The 18,031-nt window shown below is 46.1% G+C and overlaps 1 protein-coding gene across 1 annotated transcript in view; it reads right to left on the reverse strand.

The window, feature by feature from the left end:
• The window catches only part of lonp2 (lon peptidase 2, peroxisomal), a 135,059-nt gene that overhangs the window by 45,069 nt on the left and 71,959 nt on the right, over window positions 1–18,031 (reverse strand). Inside the window, exon 10 of the mRNA XM_070898045.1 lies at window positions 4,541–4,667. Within this exon, the coding sequence (XP_070754146.1) occupies window positions 4,541–4,667 (127 nt within the window). The remainder of the gene's footprint in view (window positions 1–4,540; window positions 4,668–18,031) is intronic.

Raw genomic sequence — 18,031 nt, forward strand, 5'->3', positions numbered from 1 at the left:
TTTGGGCTTTTGCAATTTCGGGGCATTAAGCGCGACGGGGTGTTAAAGATAGCGCCTAAAAATAATTAATGTAAGTTTTGGCAAAAATGTAAATTGGAGGAGCATTGGTGTTAACTCGGGTGTTCCACAACGGACTTTGTGCAGCTGAGCCGAAACTTACAGCGGAGAAGGAGGTGGCCATTTTGCGCATGCGCAGAAAATTTTATTTTTCCCGGGAGCAAACGCTAATACAGGGCGCGGAAGCTTCCATCTGAACCACCCCACTTCAGCTACTTCTGCAGAGAATGGAGGAGCAGGAGGGAAGGCACCGTCCGTGCTAGGCATTTCTCTCATGAGGTGAGTGAGGCCTTACTCCACACAGTGGAGAGGAAGTGGTCCTCACTCCATCTTGCTGGGGGAGCCAGACCACTGCCACCAGTATTCAAAAGGCTGTGGAGGGAGATTGCACAGGAGATCTCTGCTGCAGACACTGTGCCCAGAACTAGGACACAATGTAGAAATAAGTTCAACCATCTTACCAGCTTTGACAGGGTGAGTATCATTCACATTTATGTATGCCTCCTCTCCTTCTAATATGAAGCTCAGACACTATGTGAAGTTTTTCATGCATATAGTCCCTCTCAAAAGTCTTGCTGACTGTGGGTTGGCTTTCACAATGCATTAGAAAGATGAAGGATGACTTCTCTCCCCATTGCCTCCTAATGATCGATGCACGTCAACTCAATCATTTAGATCCTTCCTCACAATACACTCCCATTGCTGCTATGGGTTTCATAAAGATCACCTATTATATTCCTCTAACCTCCTAACAATCGCTCACAAAGCTCATGCAACAGCCACACAGATTGAATGGAAGTCATTAGAACATCCACACAGTCTCACCTATTGTAGTATGGTAGGCATATGTGGCACAACAGGAGATAAACCCTTTCTAAAACCTTCCTATTTTTCTCTTTGCAGTCGAAGCACTCTCAACAGGAGGGAGCAGCTGTGCACAGGTGGAAGTCCGCCTCAACTATTACAGCTAACTGAAGTCTAGGAACGGTGTCTGCACTCATTGGAGTACCAGCTCGGACAGTTGTCAGGGGCGATGCTGAGCCCCTTCAGATAGTGAGGGTATGTAAATGGATAGGGTGACTGAAGAGACTGCATTGAGACATATAATGACGTGGCGGTGGGCCTTCAAATGAATATGTGCAATGCCACCGTCCTCATGTCACTCAGTCCCCGCCCCTGCTGCTAACCACACGTATTGTTTTTTGAGCTTGCAGAAGAACAGCCACAATCACGCCAGCCTTCCCAGGACACCTCCACTTCTGGTGGTGATGAGGCTGTGGACACAACGTAGATGACTGAGCCGCAGAGCCCACCAGTTGCCCCGACTCAAGAGACCACATCTGGCGACTAAGGCAATTTTGTGGGGTTTGAGTCTTTGGAGGCTCCAGGCCCCAGTCGCCTACAGCAACACGAGGCGGTGCGAGAGGGGAACCCGCAGGTCAGTTCTCCGGAGGGCGAGTCGGCAAAGTCGGTCTGCTCAACGACAAGCAGACATGGAACTGGACTTGGTGGAAATGTCCAGGGAAAACTCAGGCGTGCACTGTGAGCTTATAGATGCATTGGGACGGATCCCAGAAAGCATCGACAAGCATTCTGCGACAGTTGCAGAGGCAGCGTCACGGATTGTCAATGCGACTCAGGACTGCAGCGAGGCCATCATTGCCCACCCACAGAGGCTGGTGGCCTCCAGCAGTGACAGTGGAGTTCCAGAGTGTGTGGGACATCCCCTTGATAATGTCTCAGCCTCCAGCGCATCGCAGGCGCAAGCTACGCTATAGTTTGGTGATGTGATGCGGTCGATGACTGCTGCCATCCTCTCTGCGTCCTCACTGTCCAACGGGGAAGGGACGGTGCCGAAGCAGACCAGCAAGTTGCGGAGACAGATCGCGCTCTGGATGCTGAGGCCCAGCCCCGTCGGAGTGTCAGTGGCTCCCAGGAAATGGAAGGTCCTTCCTCAGGATGACAGCATTCCGGTTCCCACCACTGACTCTCCGACCATGCACCATACACAGTTCACACCCCAGCCACCAGTGACTGCTTCCGCCGATGATAAGGCGCAGCAGTCCACAGCTGGAACTTCCAGGCCAAGAGCTGGTCCAGGTCGTCCTCGGACGCCATCTGCATTGTCTGCCTCCTCAACACAGTAGCCCTCTAGCAGCCTTGCTGTAGGCACTGAGGCCTCATTGAGGAGGAGCTGCAGGTGTGGGAGGGGGATGAAGGAAAGGCGGGGAGGGGACAAGTGTGGCTAAGAGCCACTAAAGGGTGGCACAAAGTTGTGCTGATGAGTTTGTGTTGAATGAGTAAAAGTACATAGTTGTATGTGAACAAATTACTTCTTTTGGATTTAGTTAGGTTTTTGTGTTTAGTTAGGTTTTTTCATCATTGTATAGTTTGGGGTTGTTGGGAAGGAGGGGGGCATTGTTTATTATTAATCTTTATAAAACTGTTTCTTTGACCTTTGCCATTGATGTCTTATGTCTCATTGCAGAATTCAGTGTAGATGACAGTGTATGGTGGCACAGAGTCGCGAGTCAACGCTGCATCCCCACCTTTCCCAAACAATGATAAGCTGGCGACGTAAAGCTCTTGCTGCGGCCGCATCTCCACGCTGCCTCCCCTGTGGATGTGGTGGCTCTGCAATAGATTCCTCACCAGGCTTGTTTTCCTCGTCCTCCTCCTCCTCCTGAGGTGGTCCTGCAATCCCCACTGGCAATGCCTGGCCCCCTCATGATGGCCAAGTTGTGTAGCATGCAGCACACCACAATGAATTCAGAGACCTGTTGAGGGGAGTACTGATGGCTGCCTCCAGCGCAGTCCAGGCCAGGTGCTAAGTCCTGGACAACCGGCATTACACCTAAAAATAACATTTAACGCCCCGCTGGGATGCAATCCGAGGCTCAAATGAACCAAAAATCCAGCCCATGGGTTTTCACTAGAGCTGAGAAGGTTAAAGTATAAATTGATTGATATCTTCAAGTTTGTGAAGGGTTAAGATAAATAGGGATAGTTTCCACAGTGACATTATTACAAGGGAGCACAAATTTTAAGATAATCAAAAGAATTAAAAGGAGAGATTAGAAGAAATGTCTTTATACAGGAAGTGGTGAGAATATGGAATTCTCATTTATGAACCATTGTTGAAAGCAGATTCTATAAATTAGCTGTCTGAAGAGGACAAATAATAAAGGATATGGTAAGTAAGGAGAGTGGGATTAGCCTAGGTGGTTCACATGGAGAGATGTACAGTCAGATCTGATAGGCAATATAGTCTATTTCTGTGCTATAGGATTCCATGATCTTATTATTTCAAAGTTCTTTCTAAATCTCCTTGTGCTAATTCTATTCTTATCATTTGTATATTTATGTTTTTCATTCTGTTCACCTAATATGACATACTTGACATGGTTCATTATTACATTTCCTTTGCCATTTTTCTGCATAATTGTATAAGTGATCTAAATTCTTCTGCAAACTGTTAACTGTCCCAACTACTAGCATATTAATCATCACAATCAGTTTCTATATATCATCCTCACATATTTTGTGTGCTTTTCTCAATTTCATTCATATGGTTTACTCTTTGGCACCATATGGTGCTTTAATGCAAACTACAATACTACATTCATCAACTACCTAAGAAAAATTGCTTCCGTTCTTTTAGGTTATATTTATCAATCACTACAATGCTTTTCTGTACAACATGCCCAAGTACTTTCTCAGCTTCATTAATATTCTTCGATAGATAAAATTTAATAACACAAAAAGCATAAGATGCAGCATCCCAGTTGCTCCATTAGATCTCTAATTTAATCTGGAAATTGGGAAAGTTAAATCAACTGCTCCAACTGTACATGGCATTGGTAAAACCACATCTGGAGTACTGCGTACAGTTTTGGTCTCCTTATTTAAGGAAGAATATACTTGCATTGGAGGCAGTTCAAAAATGTTCATCTCAGGAGTTGTCATATGAAGAAAGGTTGGGCCTATACTCCTTGGAGTTTAGAAGAATGAGAGGTGATCTTATTGAAACATATAAGATTCTGAGGGGGCTTGATTGGGTAGATGCAGAGAGGATGTTTACCCTCATGGGGGAATCTAGAACTAGGGGGCATTGTTTCAGAATAAAGGGTCGCCATTTAAAACAGAAATGAGGAGAAATTTCTTCTCTCAGAGGGTTGTGAACCTTTGGAATTCTCTACCCCAGAGAGCTGTGGAGATTGGGTCTTTGAATAAATTTAAGGTGGAGATAGACAGATTTTTGAATGATAGGAGAGTAAAGGGTTATGGGGAGCGGGCAGGGAAGTGGAGTTGAGGCCAGGATCAGATCAGCCATGATCTTATTGAATGGCGGAGCAGGCTCGAGGGCCCAAATGGCTTATTCCTGCTCCTATTTCTTATGTTCTTATGTATATGTTCTTATAAAATAAGTACCACAAAAGCCTTGTATTTTTGAAAGAAGTATTTTACTTCAAATATTACTGACCTGCTGATGATATCTTCAGTTGCCTCTTGTGGAATTTGAATCTGCTGGGGTGTTAGCCCGTGCAGCTCTAACTGTTTAGGAATCAAGTGCCTGTGAGCAATTTCAATCTTCTCCTCCTGAATATAACCTAATATTTGAAAAATCAACTAATTAAAATGTTGCAAATGGCTCCTGTGATAAGCATCAAATTTTATATCTGCATATAAAAAAATAACTCCTATATTTTTTCATTCTCCAATTTACCTCATGGAATTACAGCTCATATTGCTCCTTCATGTAATGCAAACCCTATTCCACACTAGCTTGCGTCATTGCAGAGAATCGAGCACTGAAACAGAACCAAAAGTGACCCTATAATACACTCCTAGTGCCAAGATGCATGACCATTAACGCATCCACACAAATAGTAAAAACATTGGAATGCAGCCACAGAAAATTACAAAAAACAAATTTAAGACATTCTGAAGGGACCATTTCCTCCGCGAGACTCTGGTCCACTCTTCAATCACCCTCAACACTTGCTCCCCATCACACGTCACCTTCCTGTGCAAGCACAGGAGATACAACACCTGCCCGTTCACCTCCTCCCTTCCTACCATCCAGGGCCTCAACCACACCTTCCAGGAGAAACAGCGATTTATTTGTACTTCTTTCAGTTTAGTATACTGTATTCGCTGCTCACGATGTGGTCTCCTGTACACTGGAGAGACCAAACGCAGATTGGGTGATCACTTTGCTGAACACCTCCGTTCAATCTGCAAGCATAGCCCTGAGCTTCCAGTCGTTTGCCATTTTAATTCTCGCCCCATTCTCACTCTGACCTCTATTCTCAGCCTCCTACACTGTTCTAATGAAGCTCAAGGAACAGCACCTCATCTTTCAATTAAGCACTTTACAGACTCAACAGCAAGTTCAACAATTTCAGATCATAGCCACTACTCCCACTTTTTTGGACAGCAGGTGCTGGTAATGGTTCTGCTGTTGCCCCCTCGAGACCCATCTTGTGTTTCTTTACTTGTCCCATTACCATCCCCTTTTGTCTTGCACCATCATCCCTTTTGTCATTTAATCACTTCTGCCTTTCACACTATCACAGACCTACCCTTTTGTTCTTTCCTCCCCTCCCTCCCTACTCTTTCCCTGCCCCTGCACTTGCTTAAAATCTGTTACATCTCTAACTTTTGGCAGTTCTATCAAAAGGTCATCGACCTGAAATGTTAACTGTTACTCTCTACACAGATGCTGTCTGACCTGTTGAGTATGTAAAGCATTTTCTGTTTTTATTTCAGATTTCCAGTATCCGCAGTATTTTGCGTTTGTTTTAATGATGTAGTAATAAATTTCTGTTCAAGTTTGATTTATGCATTATATTCAGAGAAAGAAAAATTACCCATGCAAATTTAAATACAGGTTGAACCTCTCTCATCCAGGACTCCCTTATCTGACACCACCCCTCGTCCGGGACCATTCCTGGCCGCCACGTGGCGCATGCGCAGAACACGGCCAGTCAAAATCCTCGAAAAATATCAATGTAAAAAAAAAACTTGCCCATTTATAATTGCATGGCACATTTCAATCTCAACAGACCCACAATAAATGTACCCATCTTCGGAGCCGACGGGCCCACTCGGGCCGCCCCCGACCTCGGGCCGTGTGTGAAAGCGGCAGGAGCTGCTGCAGCGTCGAATGTGGGATGGCCGGTGATCCGGAAAATCAGTGCCGGCATCCCTCCCTCACCAACCCCCCACACCCACAACCCCCTGGCACGGCAACCCGCACTGCAAAGTGCCCAATGCAGAGATACACACCCTAAGAGAGAGACAACCTGACACTCACACAGCGAGCTGCAGCCATGGAGTTCCCCAGCACGCCATTTCGCAGCATTCCTGCTTTCTGTGTCTCTGTTTTTGAGGGCACTAAAAACACAAATTATACAAGTGACCCCTGGCTAAAAGGAGGGGGGGGGGGTGGGGGGGCACTAAAACCGGCACAATAAACAAATTAAACTTTAGACATTTAAAATCAAATTAAAATTTGGTTGCCGGGGGTGATGATGCACTCCAGTCCCTCCGGCGCCCACCTCTCGCGGAAGACCGCGAGCGTACCGGTGGACACCGCGTGCTCCATCTCCAGGGACACCCTGGCTCGGATGTAACCGCACAAGAGAGGCAGGCAGTCAGGCTGAACGACCTCCTCGACCGCCCGCCATGCTGGAAGCCTGTGGCTCCCTCAGCCCCTTGCTGGCTCACTGACTGACAGTCATTCCAGCCAATCAGCGCACACACACACCGACCACAGCAGCACCCCAGCCCAGTAACAGTGCTTAAAGGCGCAGTCCACCCAAAAACGTGATCTCCCCTCATCCGACAATACCTCATTCGGAACAGGCCAGGTCCCGAGGGTACTGGATAAGGGAGGTTTAACCTGTATAAATCTTTCTTATAGACCCTCCCAGATTATTCATGTACCTTTCACTATCCTGTTCTCATCTTCAAAGCCAAGCACTTTTCCCAGCCTCCAGTGATTATTTCCTAACTTTATTCAGAAATGGAAAAGTCCCCACATTCTGGTACAGTAAGGTAACAACTTATTCCTAGTCCAAAAAATGCAAAAAGGATGTGCACATCAATGTGCGGGCGGCAGCTGTGCATATGTAAATTGTGTATGTGACTATTGAGAAAAATAAAGGGAGGTTTGATCTGCATCTGACCTGCAAATGTTTAACAGCAAGATTAAGATTTGGAGTTTCCAAGTCCTTGGCTACCACCAGTTTACTTCAAAAAATCACAGGCTTGTTGCCAATGTTTTTCCAATATTCACCAGTGGAAGGCTCACTCTTACCCCTGCTTCGTACTCATCTTTTGCAACTCGCCATCTTAATAATCTCTTCTTCCTCTCATTCCATCGAGGCACCCCCAGAAATGTTTTCAAAAATTGTTTATGCCAATCTCATGGAAGCAGTTAGTAGAGTGGTAACATTCAAATTGAGGCTTAGTATCAAGACAAATGGCCAAAGAACATAAGAAATAGGAACAGGAGTAGTCAATAAAATCATGGCAGAGCTGATCATGGACTCAGCTCCACTTCCCTGCCCGCTCTCCATAACCCTTTATTCCCTTATCGCTCAAAAATTTGTCTATCTCTGCTTTAAATATATTCAACGACTCAGCCTCCACAGCTCTCTGGGGCAGAGAATTCCATGATTTACAACCCCGAGAGAAGAAATTCCTCCTCATCTCAGTTTTAATTGGGCGATCTCTTATTGTGAGACTATGTCCCCTAGTTTTAGTTTCCCCTATGAGTGGAAATATCCTCTCTGCATCCACCTTGTCGAGCCCCCTCATTATCTTATGTTTCAATAAGATCACCTCTCATTCTTCTGAACTCCAATGAGTACAGGCCCAACCTATCTTCATAAGTCAACCCCCACCGGAATCAACCTAATGAACCTTCTCTGAACAGCCTCCAATGCAAGTATATCCTTCCTTAAATACGGAGACCAAAACTGTATGCAGTACTGTAGGTGTGGCCTCACCAATACCCTGTACAGTTGTAGCAGGACTTCTCTGCTTTTATACTCTATCCACCTTGCAATAAAGGCCAACATTCCATTTGCCTTCCTGATTACTTGCTGTACCTGCATACTCACTTTTTGTGTTTCATGCACAAGAACCCCCAGGTGCCTCTGTACTGCAGCACTTTGTAATTTTACTTTATATATTCATAAATCTTATATATTGTTGGATTATTGCAATAAAATTTAAGCAACATTTCTGTCCCATCTTGTAATTAAACTAGAGTACACTGTCAACAATGGACAGAATATGAATACCATATATTTGGTGTAAGGGATATAAATTATAGCAGACAAAAGAGCAGACAGTTGGTGGTCAGAACACAATGTGGTGAACTAATCAGTATTAGGTCTGAGGAATTGCGTATGTAACACTTGCTTATGTAGGTATAGCACACTTATAACGCATTAAAACTGTATCCTTAACATTAGTAACACATATCAAGTCAGCAGTTACAATTTTGATTAGGTCTCTGAGGAAGAGATAAAGAAGCCAGTATTTTGAGAAGTTACTTTAGGCGACATACAGTCTGTGGCAAAGTGCAAATGCTGGAACAACACAATGGCCACAAATTTCCCCAGCTGCTTAGAGCAGTATAGTTAAGATGTGGTGCGCCGACTTAGTGGGGGAAAAAACGCGCCGAAAACTTACCGGGATAATTTGGCCGTTCCTGGATCCCTGTGGGCCCGTGGCGTGGCGCGGAGAAACCTGTGGGGGGGCGGAGCTTGGGCCGCGCTTGTTCAGCGCAGCTGGCAGGGGGGCGGGGCTTGGGCCCGGGATGTCCTCGAGTGCCGGCATGGGGACGCATGACCGTTTGTGCGGCATGTGCACTGCGCGTTAAAGCATGCGCAATGGGGCAGGAACCTTGGCAATCGGCCATTTAAAGGGATAGCGTCCTCAGTGCCTCAGCAGCATTGGCAGTGGGCCATATTAGAAGGTAAGGTGTGAATTGTGATTTTTGAGTGGCTGAGGAAGTGGAAAGGAGTGCTGCATAGATGCATGAAAGGTGAGAACAGTGTGTTTTCAAGATCATCTGAGTGTAAATCCAATACACCAATGACGCAGGAGCGTGCAACAAGGACGAAGAACTTCTTGCATGAGGAGGTGGAGAAACTAGTCACTGTCACTGAGGACAGATGGCAGGAGCTGGATAATAGTAAGAGTGGTCCCACAAAAGTTCCACCCAAACAAATGAGGAGACGCTGGAACCTAGTTGCAGAAGAATTCTCCGCAGGGGTGAAGATCGCAAGAACTGGAAGCCAGTGTAAAAAGAAATGGCAGGACGTTGGTCAAGTAGTGAGTATAGGTATTATCTTGAGTTTTAAATGGAATTGCAATTGTTACTGTGATCATCTGTATATGTCCCATCCATCAGAAGCTCACCATGTGGCAAAAATTATATTTTCATCTTTGCAGAAGAAATTGTCCCACATAAAAAGGGAGAGAACTAGAACATGAGGAGGGCTGCCAAATCTGCACCAACTATCACCACTGGAACAGAGGGTCGCTGCCTTGCTGAGTTGCACCTGCAGAAAAAGAATCAGCTCTGCACAAGCTGGGCCCACACGCGAGGGTGAGGGTCAATCATGAAAATGCATCGTTGCCCTTCAAATCAACCTGCTGACTGGCCTGCTACGTGTGAGACTACTCATTCCACCCATCCTGCCCCCACCTTTCCTGCTAAGCATTTGACTGATCTGTTGTAGTTTGCAGAAGATAATCCTGAACATCCTGAAGATCAACAAGATCCAGATGCGTCCGCTCCAGACCAAGGCGGGTGGGGGGGAGGAGGGGTCCATGGATCTGTGTTCACCGGAGAATGCTGATCGTGATATGGATCAGTCCATGGTACAGGGCATCACTTTGCCAGACACCTCCATGAGCTCTGCCATGACATTCCTTGGTTTCACACCTTCCGAGGTTGCGGGTCCCAGTGGCGGTGGTGAAATGCAGATTGGAACACCCAGGGCCCCACCGTCCCAGCCCGCGCCTCGCACTGGAGGGGTGCCGTAATGCAGACCCACAGCGAGGGGAAGGAAAAGCCGACCAGTCTCTCCTGAGATGCAGCCTTCATCAGATGTACATTAGGTTATGTCATTGGGTGAGGAGACCAATACTCTTCCCCGATCACTCGTGGCCGCCGTCAGTGGGGTGCATGATGAAGTTGCGACACTGTCGGGAGAAATATCAGCACTGAGGCAGGAACTGAGGGCGGGCATGTCAGAGGGAGTGTAAATGATGGCAGAGGCCATGAGGGAGCTAGCTGCTGCAATAAGGGCACACAGGTCTGACAATCAAATACCACTCCCACTGCAATCCCCACACCAGCCTCTTGAGACCCAAGCCGGACCCCCACCACCATCACCGCCCCTATGAGGCAGTGCACATTGCCCAATATGTGGGTGAGAGATGGGTGCAGCCTTTCTTTGCTGTTGTTGTTCTTGAAGTGCATTGTAAACTTCCCAATAAAAGATTTTTTGCATTAAAACTGAATCATGTTCCATTATCACCACACAACATTTAGAAAAAAAACCTTCCCTCACACCTACAGTCATGCATGCCTGCCTGCCACCCCTAGCCCTGGCCGAAGGGCTGGCCGGTGCGTTCTACAGTCAGCAAGGCAGGACTGCTCTATTTTCAGTAGCTGATTTATCTTTCATTTATTTGGCTAATGCTATGAAGGTGTTTAGTGCTTTAGAATCCTCTAACTCACCTTCCCTTTCCCCCCCCCCCTCCCGATGCTGATTTCTTAAATGTAGGTAAGGTTTTCCTGTGCCTACAAAAGTGGCCACATACACTGGCCTAGGTTAGTTTGGAGTAACTTTTAGCTGGTCAAATTTGCTTCCATGGCCAAAAACAGGCGTAAGTGGCTGGTCACGCCCCTTTTTGGAGAAAAAAAACTATACTAAAAAACAACCTAACGAACTGACTTACACTGGAGCAAGTTATATGGGGAAATGTGTGATTTTTAAGTTACTTCAAAAAAAGCTACTTGCTCCAAAAAAAGCAGGGCAACTCCTGGGGCAATTTGAGCCCAATGATGGGAGATGGACATCTGCATGTACCACTCAGAGCCAGTCTGATAAGAGTCGACAAATCAATGTAACTCCGCTGATAGCAATAGACCTATCGATGATTATGTAGGAGGGTAGCTCCTCTCCAAAACCTGTATAAATTATACTCGAAACCTCTTGTATTTTGAAGGTTCCACGAGTGAACTCTCCCTTGCAGTGCTCGAAATAAAGCCGGTTAAACCTAAGGTTTTGTTTGTTTACTTCCGTGGTCATTATACAGAGGGCGAAGGGCAAGGTGTCGATTATCTATATCAGGTAATCTATCCCGAGGAACAGAAACCTTCCTTTTACCCCAACAGAAGGGCGAGGTGTCGATTACCTATATCAGGTAGTCCGCCCCGAAGGAGAGAAGCAGGGTACAGATCCTCCGACCTGGATGATGTGGCAGCTAGCAATGGCAGTGAGTATGTCTTTGTACCACCTGCAGCTGTAGCATTGACGAGGAAGAAGGTAATCTGTATAAAGAACTAGAAGTGGGTAATCTGTATAACTGAGTTATAACGAACCACGGAAGGATGAAAACCAAGGTTGGGGATAGGTGTATTGTCTGAAAAAGAAAGAATACAACCGAAAAAGGGGGTTGGGATCCCAGGATGTTTCGGAAAACTGGCCAGTGGGATAAAATGAAGACCAAGGGGGGGGTCTCTGAGATATGGACCAAAAGGGTCCCGGGTATAAGTGCTAACAGAGAAAAGATGAAAAATAAAACTGGCACTTCCAGTCAGAGTAACCAGAGTAGGGAGGCAAGCAGTATTGTTAGTCCGGCCGGACGTTAGAAGGGTCTAAAGGCTTGGAAACAGTACACGGAATCTGGTAGAGGGGTAAACATATCCAGACAAAAAAAGTGTTTGCGATCAAGTTGCTGAAAAAACATAGGATAAGCTGTATTTGGTGTGAATGTCTGTCTCTAAGTGAAAGTGTTCGCATGGAAGCTTGACTGTTGAATTCACAAAGGTCAGCTTGTTTTTATCAAAAGATGAAGACGCAACCTTGAAACTAGACTGCTAAAAGGAAAACAAATTGAACGTCTAATTGGGAAAGAGATACTAGTTGATATTGGCTGTGAAAAAGATATTAACCAATGAAAGCCGAATTTTCATAATGACCACAGTGAAATCTTGGCTTTGTTTCAAAGTGTGAATATTGGGAGAGATAAAAGACACTATGTTGATAATGATTTTAAATTACGAGAAAGTTTCACTGCAGTAAAGGAGATTTAAATTTCGGGTTTGAAAACTTTTTCAAAATGGACGGTGCTTATCGAGAAAAAGTCTCAAACAGTCTAAAGAAGCAGGGGTTTGAAATTAACGAGGGGAAAAGTTCTAAGCTATGCGAGCTCAGCAAAGGAAGGAAAAAAACTGGGAATCAGGAAATGTTGCTGAGAGAAATAAAACACAAGATTTGCTCAGTGAACAGGACCTTAAAAAAATGAAATGCTGGAATGTATATAGCTTGTGTGAAAATGTAAAAAGTGTGGCAGTTTCCCTGATTGTTTTGACTATAATTTATAGAGCTAAGAAAAATAAGCCACAGTTGCCAGTACTTATTTTAAATTGAATTTCAGTAAACAAAATAGCTATCAAAAATGTGTGATCTCGTTTAAAATCAATTAAAAAAAATCTTTGGCAAATATTTGAATTGGAAGTTTAGAAAAATTTAAAGCTAATGACAGCTTTACTAATGATTTCTGCTGGTTTAACGGATGCATTGGCCCCAAATTTCCCCAGCCGCTTAGAGCGGTACAGTTCGATGTGATGCACCGATGGATCAGGACATATCACAGGACATCACACTGCCAGAACCCTCCATTAGCTCCTCGGCAACCTTCCATGGGTTCACACCTTCCGAGGTCGCAGGTCCGAATGGCGGTCAGGAAATGCACCTTGGGACACCCAGTCCCCCACTGTCCCATCTGCGCCTCGCATTGGAGGGGTGCCACTAGGCAGACCCACAGCGAGGGGAAGGAGGAGCCGACCAGTCTCTCCTGAAAGGCAGCCCTCAGCTGAGATTAATCAGGTTGTTTCATTGGGTGAGGAGACCAATGCCCTCACAAGATCACTTGTGGTGGCCATCAGTGGGGTGCATGATGAGGTAGCGACACTGTCGGGTGAAATCTCTGCACTAAGACGGGATGTCAGGGCGGACATTTCAGAGGGTGTGCAGACCATGGCAGATGCCATGAGGGAGCTGCAATAAGGGCACAAAGGCTGGAGATTCAAATGCCACTCCCACTTCACTCCACGCACCAGTCAGACCCAAGCCGGGCCCCAAACCGCCCCCACCACCATCACCGACCCTATAAGGAAGTGCACTTTCTCCGAGATGTGGGTGAGGGCTGAGTGCAGTCTATCTTTCCTGTTGTTGCTGTTGATGTTGTTGGTATCGTTGAAGTGCACTGTAAAATTTACAATAAAAGATATTTTGCATCAAAACTGAATTATCCTCCATTAGGACCACTCAAGAGTTAGGGTCAACTGCACAAAGTAAAAATCCCTCACCCCTAGAATCATGTGTACCTGTCGCCCCTAGCCCTGGCAGGAGGGCTAGCTGGTGCGTTCTGCAGTCAGCAAGGTAGGTCTGCTCTATTTTCTGTAGCTGATTTATCTTTCATTTATTTGTGATGATGTTGTGCAGTTGTAATGTTGTAATGTTGTGAAGGTCTTTAGTGCTTTGGAATCCTCAAACTCACCTCCCACCCCACCCTATCTCTGGCTACCTGCGCTGATCTCTTAAATGTAGGTAAGGTTTTTCTGTGCCTACAAAAGTGGCCACATACACTGGCTTAAGTTAGTTTGGAGTAACTTTCAGTTGGCCAAATTTGCTTCTATGGCCAGAAGAGCTGTAAGTGGCTTGTCATGCCCCCTTGTGGAGAGAACAAACTAAACTAGAAAAAAGCCTAACTAACTGACTTGCATTGGAGCAAGTTAAATGGGAAAATTTGCGATTTTTAAGTTACTCCAAAAAAAGCTACTTACTCCAAAAAAATGGGGGAAACTCTTGGGGAAATTTGGGCACCTAATTTCTAAGCAAGTTTTGAAGGCACAAAGACTTGGAAAAAATTCTGATATCGGGAAAGGTTTAAAAAATTACACGAAGTCACGTAATGACGTCAGGCCTTCTTACAAACCTGCAAAGGAGTTAACTCTTTCCATGTGGGTTTCTTAATAAAAAGAAATGAAAAAGCAAGGATGGCAGCCAGAAGACTCATCTGACAGACAGAGGAAATGGTGGGATAGTCAGAATAAAAATAGAACAGAACAAGCCTATGTAATAATACTCGCCTGCTACAGAGGACAGATAAAAGAAATAGATACTCAAGCAAAACAAATTCAAGAGTTAGAAGCTAAGATAAATAAGCTGAAAGAGACCATTTGGATAGTGCAGTGCGCAGCCATAGCACCATCACCTATGGCAATAGAGCCGATGTACCCCACGGTGGGTAAGTGTCGTCCACAAACCCAACCAAACAGTAAACCAGACTGGGATAACGAGTGCAGCGTAGAGTGGCCCCCGGCACATGATAATGGCTACCTATCAGCGGCACCAATACACACTACTACAATTCCCACCAACGGCCGTAGAGCAGCCCACATTACCATACAGGAGGTACTCCTCAGCCCACAGGAGAGACAAATTCTATTGAATGAGTTACCAACCCCTAAAGCAAATAGTAGGAGTACAAAATTCTGGAAAAAAGTGGAATAAATGTTAGACGCCCATAACCTAACCTTAGCAGACATTCACAATCTGGTAAAAGCCAAAACGGGTCCAATAAATTGGCACCAAGCGACACCAGAGGTACAAAATGGGGAATGGCAGATCTAGCAAAAATGCAAAGATTGACAAGCACGGGATGTTTAAAGGCGAAGGAGAAGCCCATCAGAAGACAGCAAAAATTAAGTTGGGATTTAAAGTGGGGCATGATTACGATGAAACTGGGCAGAACACGTAGAGGAGTTAAAGTCAGAACAAAGGGATAAGATAGCAAAAATAGCAGCAGAGACAAAGGGGAGGAGACACACCCCCGCGCATCACCCCTGATATGTTTTAGCTGCAATAAGGGAAGAGGCGCAGGAAGGCGAGGCCCCCAACAGGCAAAGAAGTGAGCACCCTTATTGCCTCCAGTACAGAACAACAACACGTACTAGCTTTAACTACAGTGCTAGGAGCTCTACAGAGTACGGGATTAAAAATAAATCCTAGGAAGGTGCAGGTGGGAAGGAGCTAAGTAACCTATCTGGGATACATAATATCACAAGGGAAGAGAACAGATGCCAGAGGACAAAAAAGAAGCAATTCAATCAATGCCCAGGCCAGGAACCGTGAAAGGGGTCAGACATGTACTAGGGCTATTCAACTAGTGCAGGAAAAACAAGCTCTCACTAGTGCTCCAGCCCTGGGATTACCCGACCAGAATAGGCCCTTCCACATCTATACCCACCACAGTAAAGATCATTACATGGGGACAGGCAAAGGCCAGTGGCATAGTAATGTTGGGACACATACCCAGTGTATCTGAGTAGAATTGCTTAACACAGGAAGGCTAAAAACGGTATCCGACGCGCGAAGGGCAAGGTGGGAAGCAATGCTCTTACCCCGCCAAAGGGACGGTAACAATAAAAGACAACTGTAACAACCCTGCAGGACGGATCATTACGCAGGGATAGGAGCATCAGTGTAGCCCGACAGGAGAAGACGAGGGAAGTAGTCAGGCTTGAGGAAGCACGCATGGATCTATATGTAGATGGGTCTCGGCGTTATATCAACGGGACACCACGGATGGGATGGGCAGTGGTAGATAGCAGCGGACAGGTTAGAAAGGAAGGACGGTTAGAAGGGCTGATCAGCTCGAGTGGCTGAATTGGTGGCTTTCACCAAGGCTCTGAGGCTGGCTAAGGGAAAGAGTAAACATCTATACAGACAGTCGGTATATTTTTGGAGTAGTGCATGATTATGATAGCCTGGAGTAAACGGGGACACATGACTTCAGAAGGAGGGACAATAAAACACTGATCAACATCAACAGGGAAATGCATGGGCAGATGAGACAGCCAAGCGGGTGGCAGAGAGAGGTACACTGGCCGGGGAAGCCCAGGTCACAGCATTGGGTCTGAGGAAGTAAAGGTACAGGGGGAAGCCACTCCACAGGAAAAGGAGGGGTGGAAGCAGAGAGGGGCCTAACAAGGGACCGACGGGATATGGAGGAAAGATGGGAATGTGGTGGCCCCCGGAATGCATTCAGGGGAGCCTACTAAATTTATACCAACATGATAAGCTCGATGTCCAGATGCAGATGGTGGAAGGGAATGGGTAGAGATATAGAGGACCATTGTAGAAGGTGCGTGACATGCGCAAAATACAACTCGGAGGAAAGTAAAGGTCAGAATGGGACATCAGCCCCGACCGAAAGGACCCTGGGAAAACTTGCAGATAGATTTTACTGGACCGTTACCCAGCAACAAAGGGAAGACATACTGCCTAGTGATAATAGACCAGTTTACGAAGTGGATAGAAGCTTTTGCCACTAGAAATTGTTCAGCAGAAACTGTGGCCAGGATCCTAGCAGAAGAAATAATACCCCGATGGGGAATGCCACTACAGCTGGACTCAGATCAAGGTACACACTTCACAGGGAAGATAATGAAATAGGCCTGCACTTTAGTAGGGATCAGGCAAAAATGAGACTGCCAGAAGATTTGGTTTCAGGAAGTGAGGACCATATAAAGACAGAATACGGAGATTTGTGACGGAACTCTGTAAACAGTTACATGATTTAAAAGCACAGGCTAGAGATCAGCAAGTAATCAAGGACTTCGAGAACGACACTAAGGAACAGAAGGTCCAAATACCCCAAAGGGACCAATCAGATGGTGGTGAGGATGGTAAGGGACATGTGCGCCTGCGTAGTTATAAGGGGTATCGGCAAGTGGAATCACTGGACCCAGTTAAAAAAGCATGGTCATTAACTAACCGGTGACAACCGGGAAATATTGTTTTTACAGGACTCTAGTGCTCGTGGAAACAACGTGGGGTAACGCAGCCTCATATCAAGGACAACAGGCTGAGGGACGGCAAGGCCTGTATTACAGGGACTCGGGCGACATTAGTTTAATAAAGAATCAAAAACACTGATGGTGACGGATGGAGCAACTGTAGACTTAAATAACGGGCATAAAACAACGTAACAATGAAACGAAACAACACTGGGGATGGGCCAGTAATATGGGACCAATAATTAGTGCGAATAAGACTGCGGTGTATTTTATAACCAGGAGGGGGAGACAAAGATACTGCACCCCGGGGGAAGGGGCTGCAGATTTCACTCAACATCTATGAATGGTGGTGGAGGGGTGGAGATAGACCCACCAACACGGCTTTAGCAACAATGAGCACTACCAGGGCCCAGACTACCACACCCCCAACACCACAAACATGTCCAACTATGAACGCTGGGGCAAAAGGAGGATTGATAAGGCAGTCCACGGATAAGATACACTTTAGGATATGTCAGCGAATAATTACTGTATTCCTAAATAACCATCCCCAACTTCTGCTGGTTAAACACTATGGGCCCAAGTTTCCACAGGCGCCTAGAACGGCGCAGTCCCGACCTGGACGCCCGTTTTTCGCGCCACAAAGTGCGCCTAAAAAAATCCTCGGTATTCTCCACCTACTGGCAGGTCCTCTGGCCCTCGGCGCAGCCAGCACGAGCTGTGGGGGGACGGAGCCGGATCCCTGCGCTGAAAACAGTGCCGGGACCTCTGCACATGCGCGCACAAGTGCAGTAGCTCCAGGCGCCGAACTGTGTGGGAGGGGCCCGAAGCACGCAGCCCCTAAGCCCT

Source organism: Pristiophorus japonicus, chromosome 13 (assembly GCF_044704955.1).
Source record: "Pristiophorus japonicus isolate sPriJap1 chromosome 13, sPriJap1.hap1, whole genome shotgun sequence".
Classification (NCBI taxonomy): domain Eukaryota; kingdom Metazoa; phylum Chordata; class Chondrichthyes; family Pristiophoridae; genus Pristiophorus; species Pristiophorus japonicus.